Genomic DNA, 21,889 nt, shown 5'->3' with positions numbered 1-21,889 from the left:
TGAACCCGAGACCACTTGTCGGCAGTCGCATTTGCGACCACTTGACCAACGAGGCAGTTAATTCAGATAAACATATAAAAAAACCTTAAACAAAGGGGCAATGACAGATAAACATACAAATAAACTCTTCAGCTCCATTATATTAGTAGAGATTAGCGTTAAAAGTCCATAACCCTTTGTCATCCTACCATATTTTATGACGCTACCCCATTTAAACACGGAAACGGTACCTTTTATACCACTCTTAGCATAACATGTCAAACGAAGCGTGAAGGGTATCTACCGTCACAGGTATAAATAAATAACAGGTATAAGTAACAGATATTAAATAACAGTGTTGTTGTCGTTAGTAGACGTAGCTAAGAGATATAACACTTTTTTTTTATTTTTTTATTTTTTTATTTTTTTAAAACGTTGCCCCACATTAGGATTTTCTCCTGTGTCGTGGGTGCGTTTACAAACATATAAGTTCACATACACATAACACCCAGACCCGAAACAACAATTTGTGGATCACACAAAGAGTTGCTCCGTGCGGGAATCGAACCCGCTACCCGTAGCGCGGCAGCCAGTTGCCCAGCCACCGCACTAACCGTGTAGTCAAGATAACTTATTACAACATTTTTATGGGAAACGACAGCAAACGAGCGCATGGTGCATGGTTCACCTGATGGTAAGCAATCAGCGCCAACCAAGGACAGGCGCTACACCAAAGTCACAGGCATTTGAGGAACTGTACTCAGAAGTTTAAAATCATAGCTCAAATCAAATAGGTATATCATATCTGTTATTAGAATTGTAGAATTAACAGATACCTAAACTAAAAACTACATTGCACACCTGTTATAAAAACCCTGTTATTTAATAACAGATGTTGTACTGTGATTTTTATGCAACAGTTAAAAAGAATAACAGTTATCATGTTAGACCTGTTACAACGCAATTCTATGTGAAACAAAAGGCATGACAGTTATGATGAATAGTCCATGGTTATTCATAACATGTTTACTGATGGACAGACACGTCGTGACTTGTTCAAATGCTGGCCTCGCTTTGTTGAACACGTTTGGACCTGTTCGCGATTAGCATTTCATTTGCTGGCCGGTTATATGAATGTGTTCGCTTGAAATTCATATTTGGAACGTTTAAGGGATTAACCGTTTAATGTTTTAAATGATTATGTGGTTTATGATTATGCTAATTTAGTAAAAACATTTAAAAAAAAGGGAACCGCACTCAGAAATTAAAGTGCGGCCCTGTTTTTTTTTTAAATCTGGTAATATACCGAAAACTTACGTCTGAAAAATACTATGTTGGAAACCACATCAAAATCGGTTCTGCCAAACACGAGATAATCACGCATAAACTTACATGCATATATATATACATACAGATCAAACTGAAAACTTCCCTTTTTGAAGTCGGTTAACACGTTAACTGCCACATAGGTCACCGGTGACCTACGTTAGTGGAGGATTTGCCTTCAGTTTTCTGATGGCAGTTAAAGGCTTAAAAAAGTTTTATCTAAAAAGTTTTAGTTTTATTACAGCAGTTTTCAGTAGCAGATTTTATGCCGTGCCTTTAAAAAATATTACGGCTACTTAAGTTTTAAATAGTTCATAAAACATGGTACAATCCTGTTTTATGAACCTTTACTACTAAATCATAGTACCATTATACATAAGTACCATATTATAGACATAATATCACGCCTAAAATACCTCATAGTGGTAGGCAGAGGAGCCTTTATATGGAAAGATGTGTGCTATGGATGGCTTTCCTACTATCGATACATCGCATAGTTGGGCTCTTCGCAGCTACTTCGCAGCGGCGCATCTTAATAGCACAGCTACATACTGCCGCACTCAGAGACATTTAATGATAACTTAAACTATTCCTTAGTAAAGATTTTGTATTGAAAACAATTACTAAGGACTGGGTTAAGTAACCATTAAACGACTCTGAGCTTAGTATCAGTGGAAACGGTCACATAGTTTTACAGCTTAGCTATTACATCTTCGTAGCATAGTTACATAGCACATCTCTGGTGGAAAAGCAACCTAACACAACATAGCTTTGCCTGTCCCGCAAAGATTTCGAAGGCTTTTGTTTTTCTTGCACCAAATGGCACAAGGGTATTATCAATCCAATATTATCTCCATATATCCTTATTCCCCATATAATAATCAGGGTCGGAATAATGCTGACAGAGGTACTCATAAATTATTCCACCACTGATATTAGCTTATATACCTTGTGCATACAATATTAAGGTTGAAATCAGCTTGCTTTGTGCGTCTTATGTTTAATGCAGGTCGGTTCTAATTGTTGGTTCCTTTGAATCTTATAAGTATGGATGTATTGAGGTTATGTGTGTGTGTGGGATGTATTCCAATCTTTTATACACATATATCAGTGGTTTATTATAACCTATAGGGTTGACAAAGATACGTGTATATCTTTGATTAATTAGTTCAATTATAATTTTAAAACCCCAAACATAATTATTATGGTATTTCCTGGAACAGAATCCGGAACTTTATGCTCAATAGACTAAATGGGCATTAAATATAACATATATAAGAAACTGCCGCACTCCGTGCCGAATGACATTTAATGATTACATAAACTATTCCTAATATCGAAAACACAGAATATGGGGCCCAGTAGGGCTGATGCCTGATCCGGAGCTGCGGACTACCTAGCGGGTTTACCGGGGCTCCGGCTCGAAAAGCAGGAGAAGGAACGGGGTGGTTTTTAGTCAGTAAGAGTCTGACACTCCCTCTCGCCTCGCCCAGGGCGGGAGAAGTCATTGGATGATTTTCCCCCTCAAAAAAAAAAAAAATATCGAAAACAATTGCACCAGGTTAAGTAATAATCAAAATTACTCTGAGTACGGTCGTAAGGCAACAACAGACGAACGAACGAACGGACGGACGGACAGACAGACAGACATAATGAATATTAAGGATTCCGTTTTTTCCATTTGGCTACGGAACCCTAAAAAGTGGTAACAGAAGCTGAACCTGACAGTATTACAATCAGGGATATGTTACCAGGGAGGCAGAAAATACAAAAAAATATAAATAACACACCTACACAACCGTTGACATGATTTATTGTCCAAGCTTTCTTATAAAGCACCCTATCCCCATAACAATAAGGTCCATCCATTACCCACCTATATCAATCTCAGCTAGCTTTCATGACAGAAACACATTTAATTCGCTTTCCACCTTATGAACAGAAAAAATCTAACCATCTCACTCGTTCAACTTCAGAATGAGCAAATATGAAATGAAGAGATATATTTTTAACATATTTGACTTGTTTCCATTAATTATGTCACAGGTTAAGGGGGGTAAGGTCTTAAATAACGTGACGTCACATTTCAGTTATTTTAATCTAACTGTTAAAACACGAACTTGGAACTATTATAGAAAATCTAGAAAAAATATCTAAAGACTGGGTTAAGTAACCATTAAATGACTAAGTACTCTATGGGGGTAAGAATGTTACTTCAACAAGGCTTCAGGATTAAACTGCCTGTCCAATCCTCTAACCCCCAAAAGGCGGATACTTGTAACTCCACTGGTGTTGCGGGTGTTTATGGGCGGCGATAGATTACCAGGTTAGTCAAGTGACCCGTCAGCCGGTTTACCGACCTATTTCATAAAAAACCTGACAAACACATCATTACCGTCAAAATATGGAAGGAAAATGAGAAAACAAAAGTCGATTTACAAAACACACAAAGCTTTCTCTTACCTTTGAAAATTTAATCTAAAATCGTTTCTACTGAGCTGCGAGACAAGTCGGGAATGTCTCTCAGATAATTATAGACTTTAGCCTTAATGATTTACGTTGTAAAATTAAACTTTCTCTTGCTTCTACTGTTACTAAGTGGAAGTGAGTTTTTATTAAAAGAATCTGGGAAGACCTAGAAAGCTGTTTTTAGCAACAATATCTCGTGGCCTTTGCGTCTCCTCTATAATTGTAAGAAGGTTAACCATAATATCCACGTTTAGGTATCAAAGGCTCAAAAGTGTACAAAAAGCGTTGAGCATGAAATTATTTTATCGATTTTCATATTTACGTATATAAGGTGTTCTAAAAGTATTTGCCACGGCTTTAATGGGTAAATTACAATAATGAAGGAATTTGAGAACATAAAGAAGTTAATTAATAATCATTGACTCTACTCTGCATAAAGTGGTTCTCAAATACGCACGATGCGTTGCGATGAAAGTGACAGTGAAAGACATGTTTCATAACAAAAGCACAAATCTGGGGGCACGGCAGTGCCCCAAAGTCGAGCAAAAAAAGCGGCACGGCCGTACCATCCTTTTCTCGAAGCAATTCGGGCCTTTTTCGACCCCCTATTATTCGGTTGTGGATAAAGCAAGAAACCTGAATCTTCAGTAACTAATCCGGCATTGTATAAACACGGAATATTTAAAATTTCAGTCAATTTGAACCAGTAGTTTAAGAATGACAACTTGTTAAAGTTTCTAAATTTTGTCACTCACTGACTCACCGATCATCAAAAGTCCAAGGCACTTCTAGCAGACTTAGAAGCTTCATATTTGGAATACATATAGAGTTTAGTGTCTTAATCATGGGAAAACTTAAATATTTTGTAATTTCGGTCCAGTTTTCCAAATACACCAACTGCATCAATAACTTTGTAATCCCATATAAATATATGGGATTACAAAGTTATTTATGCAGTTGGTGGTTGGTGGTGGTTATAAATTTAATAGGTGTAGATAGGTAATACCAATCAAGTAAGTAATGCGCTGATGGATATAGGTTCTGCAGTGTTCACATCCGGTCAAGCTTACGTGGCACTTTCGAGAGTTACAAGTCTGGGCGGTTTACATCTCATTAATGTCGACTTTGGAAGTATTAAAGCGCAGGAATCATCAATTTGTGAATACAACAGATTAAGAAGTATTTACCGTCCAGACTTGTCAAAAATTGAGACATCAAAGCCTCCGAGAAAAGCCCATAGAGACAGGGAGTGGGCTTTGAGAAAAACTGTGGCTGAAGCTCAAGAAGTAGTACCGGAAAAGAAAAAGAGGAAGACTACATATAAAAATAAGAAAATATCATAAGACCTTTAACAAAATTCGTTAGAAGTAGATGGTATCAAAAAGAAAGGCTCTACAAAAAGAAGTGAGATCCCATCAAAAACATCCTGTAAAAAACCCAAGTCTCGCAGCTCAGTCTTTCTACCGTCAAAAGTTGTGAGATCCATGTAATACCAAGTCGGTTAATCTATTTAGTGTCTACTTGAAGGACCTTCTGTCTTAAGTTATTACATAAGTTATTATCATGCCAATATTAAAAATATTTAACGTTTTAAACAAATAGATCGACTTGGACATCGCTTGATTTGATTATTAGTATGTATCACACTACACAGCACGACGGGCCAGCGACCAACAGGAACGAGAGTTTCAATCGCGTGAGGCGCGAGAGACTAAAGAATCTAATATAATATTGTAATATTCATTTTGTTTTCATGCGATGTCCAAGTCGATCTATTTGTTTAAAACGTTAAATATTTTTAATATTGGCATGATAATAACTTATGTAATAACTTAAGACAGAAGGTCCTTCAAGTAGACACTAAATAGATTAACCGACTTGGTATTACATGGATCTCACAACTTTTGACGGTAGAAAGACTGAGCTGCGAGACTTGGGTTTTTTACAGGATGTTTTTGATGGGATAGATATTTTTGTAATGGAAAAGAAAAATACTCACGGCTAATCAATCATTAATATTTACTATTGTCTGTATCATCTTCAAACACAACACTACTACCCATTAAAGCTGTGGCAGACACTTTTAGAACATCTTATATTTAAATACAATTACATTTTAATTACAATTGAACAATGGCCTGACCAAAAATACTATTCACACAGCATTTTAATTTAAACCTTAAATGTCGAAATGAAACGCTATTCTTCTGGAATCAAATCGAAATTGTTCATTTCTTTCTCATTAATAAGAAATTACGCAACCTACAAACAAATGTTCATTAAGTTCAACATTTTATTCTCCGAAAAAGATATTGAAACAATGCATAAAGGATCTTAGATGATTGCGAAGAAAATGATACAAAATGAGTCTCCTAAATGGCGTCTATTGGAACCCGAATCAAATTTCATTATTTTTTATGGAACACGAGCAAAGCGAGCAGTCTTATCACCTGATGGTAAGCAATCGCCGAACCCATGGACACTTGAAACACCAGAGGCGTTACAAGTGCGTTACCGGCTTTTTAGGGGCTAGGATTTTAAGGGTTGTTGGGAATTCGGGGATTGGGAAAATTGGGAAGGGAGGAAATAGGGCTCCGGTAACCTCACTCACACAACGAAACACACCGCAAGCGTTGTTTCACGTCGGTTTTCGGTGAGGCCGTGGTATCACTTCGGTCGAGCCGGCCCATTCGTGCCGAAGCATGGCTCTCCCACACTAAGATTTAAACATTGCACGAAAATATAATTATGTAGATAGACACACACACACACACAACTTCACGCCTTTTATCCCCGAAGGGGTAGGCAGAGGTGCACATTACGGCACGCACGCACGTACTGCCGCTATACAATGTATATGTAGATAGACGTATAAAAATATTATGCTTTATGAAAATTTTAAATCGCAGGTCGCCATATCTGGTCGTCGGCTCCCCAATTCCTTGGGGACAAATAATTTTCTATAACGGTCAAATTGTACCGAAAATTTCAACTTTGCTCTCAATGCTTATTCGAATTTATGCCGACGGTATCTGGGGCCTCGTAAAGTATTTTATATTTTTTAAATTGCATTTTTAAAGTGTATTTAAGTGCCTATTTCGCTTGCATTAATCTGGGCTTATACATTAAATTGGTGTTTGTTCGTAATATTGAAATAAATATATTTTACTACATGCATTGGAAAATACATACACCCAAATCACGGTTTTGTTTGTTTGTCTATCTGTCTGTTTGTTTTAGCTAATCTCTAAAATAGTTGAACCGATTTTGATGGGCCTTTTAACAGGAGGCTGATGTATTTAGACTACTTTTATTTTAGAAAAAATAACAAATAACTAACCCAAATTCTGTCAGAAGTCATTATTCTTCACGGACGAAGTTGCGGGCAGAAGCTAGTGATAATAATAATATAGATGCTGTTTTCTCGTTATACCTAGATATTGTCTCATCACGTCGCCACCTTTAGTCGTCACCAGCTCCAATCGACCCGAGTACCAGTTGTGTCCACAGCGAGAAGCAATCAGTCTCTGAAGTGCTGACCACACGGACTCCCGGTGAAGCACTAGACTCTAGACCATATAAACGTTATTACAGGAACCAAACTATATTGGTTTAACTACAAAATTTTATTCAATATGTAATATTGCAATATCTAATATTGAATAAAATTTTGTAGTTCAGTAATAAGGAAGAAAATAGTAATGCTACATTCTGATACAGTTTGCCGTATTGATATAATAAATGTAGTATTTCTTTGCGTGTACCTATAAAATGGTAATAAAATATTAAAGCAGACCATCCTATATACACCACTACCTTGTACTTAGTTAGTACTGTATTAGGCATCAAGGGTCTGATGTAAAAGGCAATTCTCCTAGAAACGGCACGTATTGTGAGGATGTTTCTGTTTATGGAGCCCTAACGACGGGTATTTTTTATATATTTAAATAGTCAATACATGCTATTTTTTATATTTTGAAATGTTATTTTATTTTGTATTTTATAAGCAGTATTTAAAAATGTAATTTTAGAGAATAGAATATGTATTGAAAGAAAAACAGACGGAATTTTCTCCACACTTTACTGTCCACCAAAGACGACTATATTTCTGGGAAGGCAGAAAAAATCTGTGACGGTATCAACGCTAACCGAACTAAAAATAAAGCCTAAACGATATCAACATTACGAAACAGACAACAAATCGTCTACTATTAGGAAAAAGGACGCTATCACTCAAGTGTACAACGAAAAAATATTCAACAAAAAGCACCTTGAATGGTACAATAATTTATCTGCTACACTATGTAGGCAGATCAAGCTAACCAGAACCAGTTTATTCTGATCTCCTTATATATGAAATCTTTGCACACTCAAAGGTCAGTTAATACTGGTTATGCATAATATGATGAGTAGCCCTATGCCCTAAATACAGGAGAGAATGCCTCTAGTTCGTGGGATGAGTAAATGTGAAGATAATAGGTTTGATCGCGTGGGCAGATACACCCATTTATCCTCTGATTAAAGTATGATTTCATACAAACATCATTAATCGTACTCAGCTCTGAGACTACGCTTAATCAGAGACTGACGTCAAAGAATTAGTTATGTTGGGTGTCTATGAAAATGGGTTGATTCACAATATCTATTAGCTGTATCTAATTTAAGTATGATACAGCAAACACTAAATTAGGATAACTATCCATGATGCGTCATTGACGAATGCATGCATTTGTCAAAAACGATAGCGTTACCACTTCGTTGATAGTTTTCATTGTTTCTAGATGCAAGCATTTGTCATTTCACTCTTCGAAATATACAGGGTGACTTTGAATTCGACGTATTCCTCTCGGGAGGTGATAATACAACTAATTTCCTACAAAAATAGCCCTGAGGTCCTTGGGCGGAAAGTGGCTAGTTTCTGAGATATTCAACATTTTTGGTTTTGGTAAAAATATCCCGAATTGATTACAAAAACATCAATAAATAAAAAAATAATGGTTGGATTTTAGTTATTTTAGTTTAAATCAGTTGCCAATACATCAGTTATCATTTATAAATACTAATAATGGCAGAAATATCATTCGTTTTAAAATAGCAAGTAATTTCCTATGAAATTTTGTTTTGTTTCACTAATTTGGTCAATAGATAACTGGATTTATTTCGAAAAAAATGTATGACACTAAGCGTACAAACTATTAGAAAAACTTCCTTGGTTTATTAGCTACCCAGAAACGTAAAATTATTTACAATATTCCCAAAAACAAATGAATTAATTGATGATAAGTAGAGTGTAAAGAGATTGGTTCCCAGGTGTTTATTGGCACGGGGGTCCAACTACATGGCAAGCGCGGTGTCCAGTATCTAACGCTGGTTGATTTTTACATGAAGTCCCTTTCTTATGCAGAGGGAATTGGCAGAATATCGAAATTTTTCTCCAAAACATAATGACGAAATAAAACGCATATTCCGCCCAAGAGTGACCGTCATAGGGATAAGGAAGTGTGTTCGGGCATGTATTCGTCGTAGGGAAGATCATTTAGAACAAAATTTTGCAAATTAAGATGTTTTTGAAATTGCGCTTTTCTCTTTACACTCTACTTATCATCAATTAATTCATTTGTTTTTGGGAATATTGTAAATAATTTTACGTTTCTGGGTAGCTAATAAACCAAGGAAGTTTTTCTAATAGTTTGTACGCTTAGTGTCATACATTTTTTTCGAAATAAATCCAGTCATCTATTGACCAAATTAGTGGAACAAAACAAAATTTCATAGGAAATTACTTGCTATTTTAAAACGAATGATATTTCTGCCATTATTAGTATTTATAAATGATAACTGATGTATTGGCAACTGATTTAAACTAAAATAACTAAAATCCAACCATTATTTTTTTATTTATTGATGTTTTTGTAATCAATTCGGGATATTTTTACCAAAACCAAAGTAGGATAACTATCCACGAAGCGTCAATGTTGAATATCTCAGAAACTAGCCACTTTCCGCCCAAGGACCTCAGGGCTATTTTTGTAGGAAATTAGTTGTATTATCACCTCCCGAGAGGATACGTCGAATTCAAAGTCACCCTGTATATTTTTGTAAAGTAGTCTGTATCCTGTATCCTAGCTCAAACGACTTTGTCAGCTACATTTTATTTTATTTTGTAGTTGGATATAAAAATGTTGAATGTTGAAATGGAAATGCATCAACTTGAATTTTGTCCATACAACAAATTGAATGCGTTCAATATGTTGCAACAAGATGAACTCGTATATACATGTAAACGAGAATGTTTACGTAGAGTCAAGAACCTTTCCGGAAAAATAGTTGTACGAAGATTGAATTCGTGGGTTTGTGAATTTGTGGATTGAACTTTAGAATTAAATATTTTAAAAATCCCCTAAGGGTTTTTACAGAAACAATGGTACTACTAATCAGCTAAAATAAATTAAAATCAGCTTGAGTAAATTACTCTTTTAAAATCATTATTACCACTTAAGTAGTACTAAACGTTGGTTTACTTACGTTACTATATGGAATACATAGATACTGTTATAGTAAACGTTTTACTCAAGCTGATTTGAATACAGAAGAAAAAAAATATCATCAACACTTACCATCATAAACAACTCCTCGAACCAGCTCGTCTGTCTCGAACACTGGATGGCTAAGCGTCAGATTAACATCACTATCATCTTCACTGAGCGTGACAATATCGTCACTGTCACTCGGGATCCTCGCGAAGGCACAAGCATCACTGATATCCACCGTTCTTTCACTCACTACTTCACTCACGGTCGTAACTTCCACTTCTTCACTAGTCGTTGTTTCATCGTACACTTCTCCAACCTCTATAACCTTATCATCCGTTGACACCTCTTTGTCCTCAACCTCGGGTGGACCTGGCGACCTCCCCGGAGCAGGGTCACCGTTCGGCAAACTCAATGTCGAGCTATAAGGCAACAAAGCTAAGATGGCTATCGTCATAAGAAAATTTATTGAGATCCTGTTCATTTTGAATTTGGTCGGTTTCTTCATGTTCCTCTGCACCGTTTGACATTGCATCGGTTTTCGATACTTGGACATGAGATGGTTGCTTAGTGACATTGTTTTATGTGGAGTCTATGACATTGTTCAGTTTCTGTATCAGCACTGTACTGCGGTGTGTCTCGTTCATGTTGTCGGTTTTGAATTATCTGTAAATGAAAAGAAAAAGATACGTTAAATGGTGTATACATACAGAAAAATAAAAGTTATACAATGTAAAATAAAAGTAAGATGCCTAATAATCTTTATGGTATATTATTATTGAGAATTTCGACGTTGAGTATTATTATCTTTTTAATATATATTATAATCTTATTATACAACAATTGAACGTATAAGATACGAAACACGCTTTAAAAGAGGCCTATTACGAATATCATTGATTTTTGATTACAGCAATTAGATCAGCATTAGTAATTAACATTTATCAACAATGATTCTGTTTTCAATGTCTGTATATTAAATTAGACCTCTTGAACCAAACATCTCTAATATAGTTAAATCTTCAAAAGCATTTGGTACAGAGTTGAAGGAGATAAGCATTCGACAGCCGTCACTCTCGGTGGGGCAGACAGTTGGATCGATTACCGATCTAATTACTCGCTTTACTGAGAGCAAAATGTCTGTGCCTTGATCTGACGTAATCATTAATTATTCATCTCAACTCCTACTCTAATCTTGATAATTTATATATCAATCATACATCAACTAGTAGTTTCATACGTTTTTTTTTATTATTTTAGAATGTTACACAGTTTTGAACCCAGATAGGTACCCAAACTACAGCTATCGAGGGACGAGCACTGTCATGTATTTCCTAAGCCACTTGCCAAGCTTTGCAAGGGATTTTCATTTTCAGCTGTCGCGGAAGACACTCCGGGCGTCGGGGATCGCAGGACGAACTCCAGCCACCGTAAGTACGGGCCTGCAGACAGTGAGCAAGGGTAGTTCGTCGCCCGATCAGACCTGCGCGCGTGGATGGCGACGCGCCTCAAAGAGCCATCAGACCACCTCAGATGGGATCCAGATGGTTAATGCTTGATCTGGAGCTGCGGACTAACTAGCGGGTTTACCGGGGATCCGGCTCGAAAAGCAGAAATAGGAACGGGGTGGTTTTTAGTCAGTAATACTTTTAAGTTGAGGTAATATCTCTTGTCATGTTTGTTTTAGAACAACACTGACTCCTGGAGTTTAGCTATTTATTATCAGAAAAAATGTCATCATCAATAATAACCCCATAGCAACCAATATCTTGAATAACAGGCGCAACCAAAATAAATAAACAACATTTCGACCAAGCACGAACGCACTTAAAGAGAATCTCAATCAAATTGAATAAAAAGAATATTTTCCCTTTATCCTCTCAATAGCTTTCTTTGTCCCGCTGGCTTTATTACAACTGATAAATAGGTTTCTAGGCCGCACCCCTTGGCTTGGCACAAAGCATGCCAAGAGTAATCTATTACACTCTTTATTTTCGCAAAATATTTTTTTGGTTAGCTTAAAAAACATGTTTGTGCAAATATTATTGATTGTGATCACTCTTTCATTTTTCTGGCATAGGCTACTTTTCCCACGGGGACGCGGGCGAAGCCGCTGGGAAAAGCTAGTGCTTTATATTAAAGAGTACATTTTACTCAATGAGCACTCACAAACATTTATATGCATACTTAATTAAAAACATTAGCATTCCCAAGTAGCCGTACCATCAAACTTAGGAGACACATAAGCAGCCCTTGTAATAACCATAACATAGCATTAAGCACCTAAGGACTGAGTATTAAGTTGCACTTAAGTAATTAAGCGGCCATCATTGGCTATTATAGCCCACTGTAGTCTACTATACGAGTACTGTGATGAGAACAAAAGAGTATTGTTTAAAATATTCAATAACAAAGAAAGAAAGTCACCATATAAATAATGCCACTATGTTACCTGCGGGTATCATAAGAGCTGACTAAAAAAGACAGTATACAAACTGTACCAAACCCATTTACACCTACCCAATCTTCCCAATCCCCGATTCCCCAATAACCTTTTAATTCCTAACCCCCAAAAGGTCAGCAACGCATTTGTAAAGCCTCTGGTGTTTCGGGTGTCCACGGCCGGCGGCGATTGCTTACTATCAAGTGATACGTATGCTTGTTTACCGGCTTATATTATCAAAAAATACCAGACAATGACAGTTTAGTAGAAATTCTATGTGAAATGAATAAACAAGAAGAAATAGCCTGATACAAGAAATTACTATAATTCCAGTAACCGAAGCATATATTAGTTTACAAAGAACTCTGACATTAGTCACAGAGCTACAAAATAAAGATGAAGAGAGACAAATTCATGGAAAGTTTCAAAGCAAACAATCCAAATGTGATTATTCTAGAAAATATTAACAAAAGAAGTTTCCAAACTATTTTTTGGATGGACATAATCACGTTACAATACACACAAATAGCAATAGAAGAATAGGCGAAATTCCACACGTTGTGTTTCGTTTTGGAATCAAAGCAACCGAATTGTTTTGAAAGGAAAATAAAAAGCGATCAAAGCGACATTTAGTTTCGACAAAGATTGGGATGGTTTCCTACAAAATGTGTGCGAAATTGCGTTAAATTATTTGGACAAAAATAGTAGGTGAAAGTTGGAAGATTTCATTCCGAAATTCAATGCGAAATATCGCAAATATTTCGAAGGTACGACTGGACCGAGCTGACGTCACGGCGACTATCGACCGAACAATATTCTGGGGAAAGAATTGTAAGTACGAGTACATGTAATAGAAGTTTCATTTTAGAGAGTATGTTCTTTGTTGTAATGGATTATGGTATAATAGATTCCATTGATCACATGATTGCAATGCTAGCGTTTTTCATACATACTTCATATAAATGTTATTAATTATATTGGTAGGTAAATCTTGTCAAAAAAGTACACTATTCACTATACCGTTCCGACGTTACCTTTTATATCATCAAACATTGACCCTTCCTAAAACTGCGGACAACTTATCGGGACTCCGGCTCGAAGCAGAGTACGAACGGGGTGGTTTTTAATCATAGAGTCTGACACTCTATCTCGGCTCAACCAAAAAAGCCCGTTGCTGTTCGTTAGTCTCACTCAAACTCGAGAATGGCTGGACTGATTTGGGTAATTTTGGACTTGAATTGAAATATGAAAGAAAAGCAAAAGAAGGTGCACCTAAATCTCGCAACAAACTGTTAAGCTAAGCATTTTATGGTCATGTAAACTAAAAGTGTATACTTTAAAGCTCAATCGGTTGAAGATATCTGCTTCAAAATTTAGTAAACCTAATTTCATAAAAATACTCCTATAAACTAAATGTTGTTTATGCTTACCTCTTTAACGAATTCAATTGTGATGTTACGTTATGTCTAATATTCCATTAGTTCGTGCCATTAAAATACCTGTATGAGTAATACAAATAATTCTAATCATATTAATAAATTACTAGAAATTGTTATTACCTATTATTTAAGTCATTTAGAGTACGATACGAATGTTAATGTTCATTACAATGAAATACTTAGCATTTTATACAATCATATAACTTATACAATGAAATAAAACTATTAAGTAAGCACTTTAATTCATAATACACAATAGGATTGACGATTAAAGATTCTGCCATTAAAATATTTGAGGTAAATAGTAAATAGGTTTTAGTTTTTTGTTTTGGGTAAAGCTGAGATTATCGTGAGCTTAGTTGTCTTTAGAAACAAGGATTTATACCATAGATTACAAAACAAATATTAAGATTAACTAAAAATCACGGTTTACTTACGTAAATTAATGGAGAAAAGCTCTACTAGTTTCGAGTCACAGACGGTACTCAAAACCCAATAGGCTTGCGTGATGTCGTCACCGCGTCTGCGCACGCTACTCATGATGAAGAATCCATTTATGACTCGAAACTAGTAGAACTTTTCTCCGATAATTTATGTGAGTAAACCGTGATTTTTACCGGGGTTCCGGCTCGAAAAGCAGGAGTAGGAATAGGGTAGTTTTAGTCAGTAAGAGTCTGACACTCCCTCTCGCTTCGCAGACATTGGATGATTTTACCCCCTCAAAAAAGCGTTCTTTTGGCAGGATCGTCATGTACGGTTAGTGTAAGGAGCGAAATGAAACGAGTCACTGCTGAGAATATACTGTATTTATTAATGGAATACAATACATATGTATACATATGCACTACTATCTATTTTCCATACCCCTAAGTGATAAGGGTTGTTCACCTTTAACATTTCATTTTTTGACGAAACTTTTCTTTTTAATTTAATAATAATGTGGAATTAAAATATATATAACCTTAAATTTTTACTTTTTTATCAGCAATACCTATTTTTTAAAGGCGAAAAATAACTTGTTTATGTCGGTTTTGCTGGGTCAGCTTATAAAATACCAATGCAACCCTCGACCTGGATATTGAACCCTGAACCTGTCCATTAGTCGCGTGAGGACTAGTTATTCAAAGAAGTCATAACTTAAACAAGACACCTACTCATAATATAATAGCAATCGTTCATATTAAAGTTTGCACGCATGTGCCTTAAGGCGATAAGTGAAACAATATTTTTCAATAGAAATGTCTGTTTGGTAGATAATTTTAAAATATTAGACACTTATTTTTTTTCCTTACAAAATTAAATATTTTACTGACTATGGAGTAGTGGGTTACCGGACCGAGTAGGAACGGGGTGGATTTTAGACAGTTAGAGTCTGACACTCTTTCTCGCCTCACCCAAGGCGGGAACAGGCATTAGATTATCTTACCTCTTACTAAAAAAAGCGATAATATTTTTTCTAACTATCGTGTGATTTACTACGTTTTAAAGGGAGTGGTGACGTAGCGACTCTTAAACCTAAATCTGTTTTATGTTATAAAATGATAAAATAAAAAATACGTGTCTGATAATTTTTCATCATCTAAGTGACGGACTAAATAGATTTTTAATCTTAATACCCAGTCAACATCCTTGTACGTTGAACCTCCCTTATCCCTAAGGGGTCGAATTTAATAGAAAAAGAAAACATAACGCACGCAAGATCATTAAATTATCTCAGTTTACATTGCCTTATACTCCTTACAAAATAATGTTTTATATCTTCCAAGAAAATCTGTTTAAAGGGCAGGAGAATAATAAATTAATAAGAAACCTTTTACATTTACGTTTCCGCATATTTCTTTTCGCAAATGAAAGGTCATGTTGTGTATTTGTATCAGGTATTAATGTATACGATGTATTTTTTGTTTAATAGATCAGTTATCGTTAAAGTATGTTAGGAGCATTCGTCCCTTGATTTGATTCCTGGTAATGAATAGCTCATAAATTGACTAGTTATTTGATTACTCAATTATAGCTTTAAGAATAATTACAGGACAATAACACACTGCTCATTTATTGGTTGATATTGACAGTAACAACAGAAACACGTGTCTTATTCAACCAATCAGAGCGCAGAGCTTACTTATTTTTTTTCCGAATGACTTCCATCATTTTACGAAAATGTGGACATAAAATAATACAATTTATCTTTCGTATAATTTTCCTAGGACATTTATAAACTTTACTTTAGTTCTAGTTATTTTCCGGTGACATACACAACAAACACATAATAATATTCAGAAACATCTAATTATGTTTAGACACACACAAAACTGAAGACACTATCCACGGTGAGCCGGTTAAAAAAAAACAAAAGCATTGCGTATAAAAAGCCATTTAATAATTATAAAAAAAAAATACAATATGCACTCATTACAAGTAACCCCACTGTATGAAGTCATCGACTACTCCTCGGAACCTCTGAGTGAATCTACTATCGACGTTAAAAGACAAAGTGGACAGCGTCTCTTTGGCTACATCAGGAGCCTCATCCGCCGCAGCAAACAGAAACGGAACATAAAACACGTTGATCATCAATCCAAAATCCAACTTTTCTTTATAAACTCTCTCAAATTCCATTCTAGGAAAGATCTTACTAATGTCCATTTCAAAACGTGACAGAAACTTTTCCATAGTCCCGTAATATAAATCCTTTAGATCGGTCAAATGTTTCTTCCTAAATTCTTGATCTGTGCCGTTGAAAATGAGGTATAGGAAATCCAAAATTGGGCACCCATAATGGGATATTTGGAAATCGATGGTTACTACTTCCTTTAGCTTTCCATCCTGAAATTAATAAAAATATTAGAGCATTCATACATTATACTTACATAATTCACTATACTTCATTATTAATTATCTAACCTCTGTAATTAATTTTAAATTGTATTTTCTCTAATAGTTACATGAGACACAAAAAAGCAATAATAACATACCGGCCGAATTGAGAACCTCCCCTGTTTTTTAAAAGTCGGTTAAAAATAGATAACAGTTAAGCCAAAAATACGTCAAAATTTAAATTTCAACTCACATCTTCTTTCACCATAATGTTGTTATGTTTGTAATCTCCATGGCAGAAAGTACAAACACCAGACGTGTCATTCATATACTTGGGATAATTACTGACTTTTTCCTTAATCTTTTGCCCAACTCTTTCCTTAACATCAGGGTCTAAACAATTGACTGAATAGTTGTACATATTCTCCACAAAGCCATACCAATCTTCTTCAAAAATAAACGGTTGTTTCATAGTAGCGACGTGCTTATTAAAATAATCTGGTCTTTTTTCTTGAAGGACCATTGAAAGACCATGCAGTTTACCAAGCTGTTGGACACACATTTCAGCGTAATCCAAAGGAATTGTTTCCATTCTCTCATAGACTTTGAATCCTCTCTTACCCAAATTCTCGAGAATGATAGATTTTGGATTGCATTCCTCATAAGACTTAGCCATTTGGAATCTTTCTTCATTCGGAATATTTGCTTCTTTCTGTAACTCTGTGAATATCTTCGAAAGTTCTGTATAAACAAATGCTTCCTTTGCAAACACGTCTGTCACCGAGTATATTTTCATTTGTTCGTCAGTGACTATATTCTTGATAAATATATTTGTTTCTTTATCTTCATCTTTAGTTTTTCCTTTAATGTCCACTTCGTATAAAATACCCATATAACTGCCACCTTTAGTTGATAAGTTTTTACTTATAATCTTATAAGTTATATATCTTTCGTTTCTTGCGATGCTTTCCATATGTTTCTGTAAATTTTTTGGTAGAGTATCCACACTCTCATCCATCTTAGAATTTCCTTTTTCTTCCATATTACTCTAAAACAACAAAAATGTACAATATATCTTTCGTGTCTAACAAAATCTTTATCTAACAAGGTCACCAGATAATCGAGTGATAAAATATGTTATAAATAACAAAACGTAAAAACAATCACTTGTAAGTCGAAACACGAATAAAATCACTACAAAACAACACGACACTGCGTTTACTCTTTAATGTTGAAACTGGAATGAGCAGAATGTTAGCCGAGACGTGCAAAAACACTAGTTCCGAACTCATTGAACTCATTCGGCAGCCTTCGGGAGGACTCGGCTTCAGTTCGGAAACGTTCGGCGTTTGATTCGGAAACAATCGTTTTTTATCGAGTGTCTGGCGCAGTCGTGTGGAGTGACGGAACACTTTACGTAGTAGGTATAAATTCATTTATCAACGCACCGTATTATTATATTTGCATTCGATATTGCAGTAAAAAAGTTGAGTTTATTTAGTACGTTAAGTGCAGTAATTATTATTGAAAAATACAATATGTATAATGCCGAAATTATTACGTTGAACTTAGTTGAAAATTAAAACAAAAACACATTGAAAACAAAAGTGCATTTAATTATTGTATAACAAACAGTAAAATATAAACATGATCTAGAAAAATATTATTAAAAACAACCCAAAATAAAGGAGAACATTACAGCTTCAAAGTCAAAGTCAAAGTCAAAATTATTTATTTCAAATAGACCAGAAAAGCACTTTTGAACGTCAAAGCAAATATAATAATATTAATAACGTCTGTCTGTCGGTCAGTCCTCTAGTGAAGCTATTTGCTCGTTCCAAAGTGTAGATTCCTATGGAGAAGAACGAGCAAGAAACTCCATAGGTTACTCTTTTTCAATCAGATTTACAATACAATTCTTGGTTACATTGTTTCGATTACTTCAACTATGTGAGAACAATGTAAAACTAATATACAGTCGAAGCGATAGAAAAAGAAAATAACCTAGAGGACAATAAAAATTAATGCAGTCCGGAGCTGACCAGTCCCAGTTGACAGCGCCCGTTCACGAACATGACACGTACACCAGCACCGCCCAACTCAACCATGTTGCAGGGAATCGAGCGATCCAATGCCCGTGCCACCGCCAATGAGACCTTTGAGTGAGCATGACAACTCCAAGCTGACATAAATGCATTCTACTAGTCTAATTTGATTTTAGTTGATTACAGGGCTCTCACATTTACAATGATTGTATAAAGTAGAGAACACATCGAAATAACATGGTTATATTACAGAAATTTTTCGTTATCCTGTGGAGCCGGACCAGCTTGCCTCCAAGCATTTTTATCTTCTATGTAATCATTTACTTTGTAGTATGCTTGTCTACATAACGTTTTTTTAATACAAAGTTTAAATTTTGATTCATTCAGATTCTGTATTTCCATTGGAAGTTTATTATAACATTTAACACAGAATCCCATAAATGACTTACTTATTTTTGACAATCTAAAAAATGGTTGACTTAATCTATCCTTATGCCTAGTTTGATAGTTGTGTCTGTCAGATACTTTCGCAAACAAATGTAGGTTTTTTCTAACATACATAAGATGCAGCTGCATACATTTTTGAACCTTCTCTAAAAGTTTTTTTTTTCTTAACTTTAGTGGCATATTGGTCCAATTGGCTGGTTTTAGAAAAGGCCCAATAAATGATCTCCTTTTACAAACAATAATAATAATGCCCAAGGCCCATTTTAAAACAAAAAAAAAACAAGTCAACAAATATAAATAAAGATATTAAAATAAAACAAAAATTAACAAGAAATAGAAAGCAATAACATTGTATGAAACAATTTAAATAATACCCCACTCGATGTAATCGTCAACAATTCCTTGAATTCTACTCTTGTACCTTTCATCAACAGTGATACTTAAATTGGCTATATCGTCCTTTGTAAGATCAGGAACATCATCTTCCGAAGCAAACATAAAAGGGAGAAATATAAGAGAGTATACAAGCCCATAACCTAATGTCCTTTCATAATCTTTCTCAAAATCTTCCCTTGAATAAAAATCGTTGATGTCTAAGTCGAAATATTTCAAAAATCTTGTCATCGTAGTGTGGTATACGTTTTTCAAATGCATCAGATGAGCTTTACGGAACGGTTTGTCGGTACAGACCATGATGAAATATAAGAAGTCTATTATTGGACATCCATAGTACATCAGCTGATAGTCCACTGGAATTAATTCTGTGATCTCTCCATCCTGTTGGAAAATTAGATTATTATAATTTTATAAGCTATTTCCATTTTATCTGAATTTAAAACAGCTGCTGATCTTATTTTTGGATTTAATTCAGGTAAAGCAAAGTATGACATTGGCAATTTTCTCACAGAAATTCTCAACTAAATACTTATGATTGACAACTGATGAAACGTAGAAACAAATCATTAAGTAGAGTAGAGCAAATAATACTATAACCAAACTATTTAGCCAACCAAGAAATATAGAATATCTACTATAAGTATAAAAAATAACAAACACACTTACGATTGTTTTGGTCAAAATATTGTTAGGCCTGTAATCACCATGGCACAGGCATCGTCCTAAAGATTCAGCTTCATAATAACTCGTGAATCGCTCCCCAATGTTTTCGTAAATCTTCTCCACTCTCTCTTTGACTCCATCATCTATATTCTCCATTACTATCTTAATCATACTCTGTGCGAGACCTTGCCATTGTTCACCAGCATTATATGGAGCTTTCCTAGTTTTAATTTGTTCTTCAAAGAAGTCTGGTCGTTTTACCTTTAGCACGAAAGCAAACGAATGAAATTTAGCAAGTTCTGCAATAGCCTTTTCTGCAAACTGTAAAGATGGCACGTCCATCCTATGTCCAGTTCTAAATCCCTTCTTAGCAACATTCTCCATTATAATCACTTCTGCATCACTCTCTTCGTAACTTTTGACCATTTTGTATCTTTCTTTCGCTGGTACATTTGCTTCTTCTTGTAGTTCATCGAATACCTTCAGAAGTACTTTGTAAGCGAACATTTCAGTGTGGTAGATATCCTGTACAGATAGTATTTCCAAATCCTTGTCACCTGTGAGAATGCTTTTGACAAATATATTTAGTTCCTTCTTGCCTTCGTTTGTGTGTCCATTTACATTGACTTCGTAAAGTAATCCAAGATAGTTCCCGCCGTTTGTAGAGAATTCTTTCTTCTCAATATGGTATTTGACAAATCCATTCCTGTCTGCAATGTTTTTGATACACTGATCAACTTTATTTGAGATCTTAACTGGGCAGATGTATTTATTTTTGAGTTTGTAATCTTCAGGACGTATTTCGACTTGCATTGTGGATGTGAACGATGACACTATCGTAACGACTGTTCAGATACTATGACTGCTTACTGCACAATACTTACTTAAATAACATACGCTTTTAATGATAAAGGACTTATACACACTGGAGTAGTAATATATTTTGTTTTATAAATTACTGTTTTATAAAATACTGTTTTATAAATTTATAAATTGTTAAATTAACCTTACGGAAATAGCATACAACGCGAGACCATGACAAACTGATCATTTTTTATTACTAGGTGATCATTCCATTGAAAATATTTATAGAATTTTGGATATACTCTACCAAGGTATAGTCGATTAAAAAAAGGATAGAGTAAAAATGTTGTTTCTTACATATTTTTTTTACATCGGTTCTCAGTCTTTGCTCCTTACATTTTTGAGCATTATCCTTTACAATAAGAACTGGGAGCAGCAGTTCAACGCACTCCCTGCCTCCTTATTAGATTCTCAACCTTATAGTTTCGATATAAAGTCGAAACACCAGTGAAAAAATTTTTACAGATTCGA

The 21,889-nt window shown here is 35.1% G+C and overlaps 3 protein-coding genes across 7 annotated transcripts in view; all 3 read right to left on the bottom strand.

The window, feature by feature from the left end:
* The window catches only part of LOC118272556 (uncharacterized), a 216,507-nt gene that overhangs the window by 169,559 nt on the left and 25,059 nt on the right, over nucleotides 1-21,889 (bottom strand). For all 4 annotated transcript variants that reach the window (XM_050693329.1, XM_050693331.1, XM_050693330.1 and 1 more), the window contains exon 2: nucleotides 10,392-10,970. In XM_050693329.1, the coding sequence (XP_050549286.1) occupies nucleotides 10,392-10,881 (490 nt within the window). In that variant the 5' untranslated portion in view covers nucleotides 10,882-10,970. The remainder of the gene's footprint in view (nucleotides 1-10,391; nucleotides 10,971-21,889) is intronic.
* On the bottom strand, nucleotides 16,547-18,325 carry LOC118272536 (uncharacterized). 2 transcript variants are annotated; one of them, XM_035589114.2, is made up of 3 exons: nucleotides 18,171-18,325; nucleotides 17,257-18,051; nucleotides 16,547-17,012 (listed from the first exon to the last, which is right to left on the bottom strand). In XM_035589114.2, the coding sequence occupies exons 2-3, from the start codon at nucleotides 18,043-18,045 to the stop codon at nucleotides 16,599-16,601; spliced, it is 1,203 nt and encodes a 400-aa protein (XP_035445007.2). In that variant the 5' UTR covers nucleotides 18,046-18,051; nucleotides 18,171-18,325; the 3' UTR covers nucleotides 16,547-16,598. The 2 variants fall into 2 exon arrangements, with proteins under 2 accessions (XP_035445007.2, XP_035445006.2); XM_035589113.2 differs by having other exon boundaries at nucleotides 17,257-18,282.
* LOC118272534 (uncharacterized) lies at nucleotides 18,599-21,425 on the bottom strand. Its single transcript, XM_035589111.2, has 2 exons — nucleotides 20,558-21,425; nucleotides 18,599-20,272 (listed from the first exon to the last, which is right to left on the bottom strand). Exons 1-2 carry the CDS (start codon nucleotides 21,365-21,367, stop codon nucleotides 19,859-19,861), a joined length of 1,224 nt encoding a protein of 407 aa, XP_035445004.2. The 5' UTR covers nucleotides 21,368-21,425; the 3' UTR covers nucleotides 18,599-19,858.

Source organism: Spodoptera frugiperda, chromosome 4 (assembly GCF_023101765.2).
Source record: "Spodoptera frugiperda isolate SF20-4 chromosome 4, AGI-APGP_CSIRO_Sfru_2.0, whole genome shotgun sequence".
Taxonomy (NCBI): Eukaryota; Metazoa; Arthropoda; class Insecta; order Lepidoptera; family Noctuidae; genus Spodoptera; species Spodoptera frugiperda.
This window is presented reverse-complemented; position numbering and strand designations above follow the sequence as displayed.

Excerpts from the sequence above, each read along its gene's own strand:
- LOC118272536 (XM_035589114.2), bottom strand. The coding sequence starts at position 18,045 with ATGGAAGAAAAAGGAAATTCTAAGATGGATGAGAGTGTGGATACTCTA. Across the intron at positions 17,013-17,256 it reads ACATTATGGTGAAAGAAGAT|GATGGAAAGCTAAAGGAAGT; the intron begins GTGAGTTGAAAT and ends TATTAATTTCAG.
- LOC118272534 (XM_035589111.2), bottom strand. The coding sequence starts at position 21,367 with ATGCAAGTCGAAATACGTCCTGAAGATTACAAACTCAAAAATAAATAC. Across the intron at positions 20,273-20,557 it reads ATATTTTGACCAAAACAATC|GATGGAGAGATCACAGAATT; the intron begins GTAAGTGTGTTT and ends ATTTTCCAACAG.